Genomic DNA, 209 nt, shown 5'->3' with positions numbered 1-209 from the left:
CAACCGGGCGCAGGCGTACATCCTGGAGCCGGTTATCAACCTGGCGCAGGTCTACAACCAGGCGCAGGCGTACATCCAGAAGCCGGTTATCAACATGGCGCAGGTCTACAACCAGGTGCTGGTCTACAACCGAGCGCAGGCGTATATCCAGGAGCTGGTTATCAACCAGGTGCAGGTCTACAACCAGGTGCAGGTCTACAACCAGGTGC

General features: G+C 58.4%; 1 protein-coding gene across 1 annotated transcript in view; it reads left to right on the top strand.

The window, feature by feature from the left end:
- The window catches only part of LOC118747563 (fibroin heavy chain), a gene marked incomplete at its 5' end in the record, with an annotated part of 3,456 nt that continues 3,247 nt past the window's right edge, over positions 1 to 209 (top strand). The window contains one exon of the mRNA XM_036481612.1: positions 1 to 187. Within this exon, the coding sequence (XP_036337505.1) occupies positions 1 to 187 (187 nt within the window). The remainder of the gene's footprint in view (positions 188 to 209) is intronic.

This window comes from Rhagoletis pomonella, unplaced genomic scaffold (genome assembly GCF_013731165.1).
Source record: "Rhagoletis pomonella isolate Grant_MI unplaced genomic scaffold, Rhpom_1.0 Rhpom_scaffold_00012, whole genome shotgun sequence".
NCBI lineage: Eukaryota > Metazoa > Arthropoda > Insecta > Diptera > Tephritidae > Rhagoletis > Rhagoletis pomonella.
Note: the sequence above shows the minus strand (reverse complement) of the source record. Positions and strands in the feature narration are given on the sequence as shown.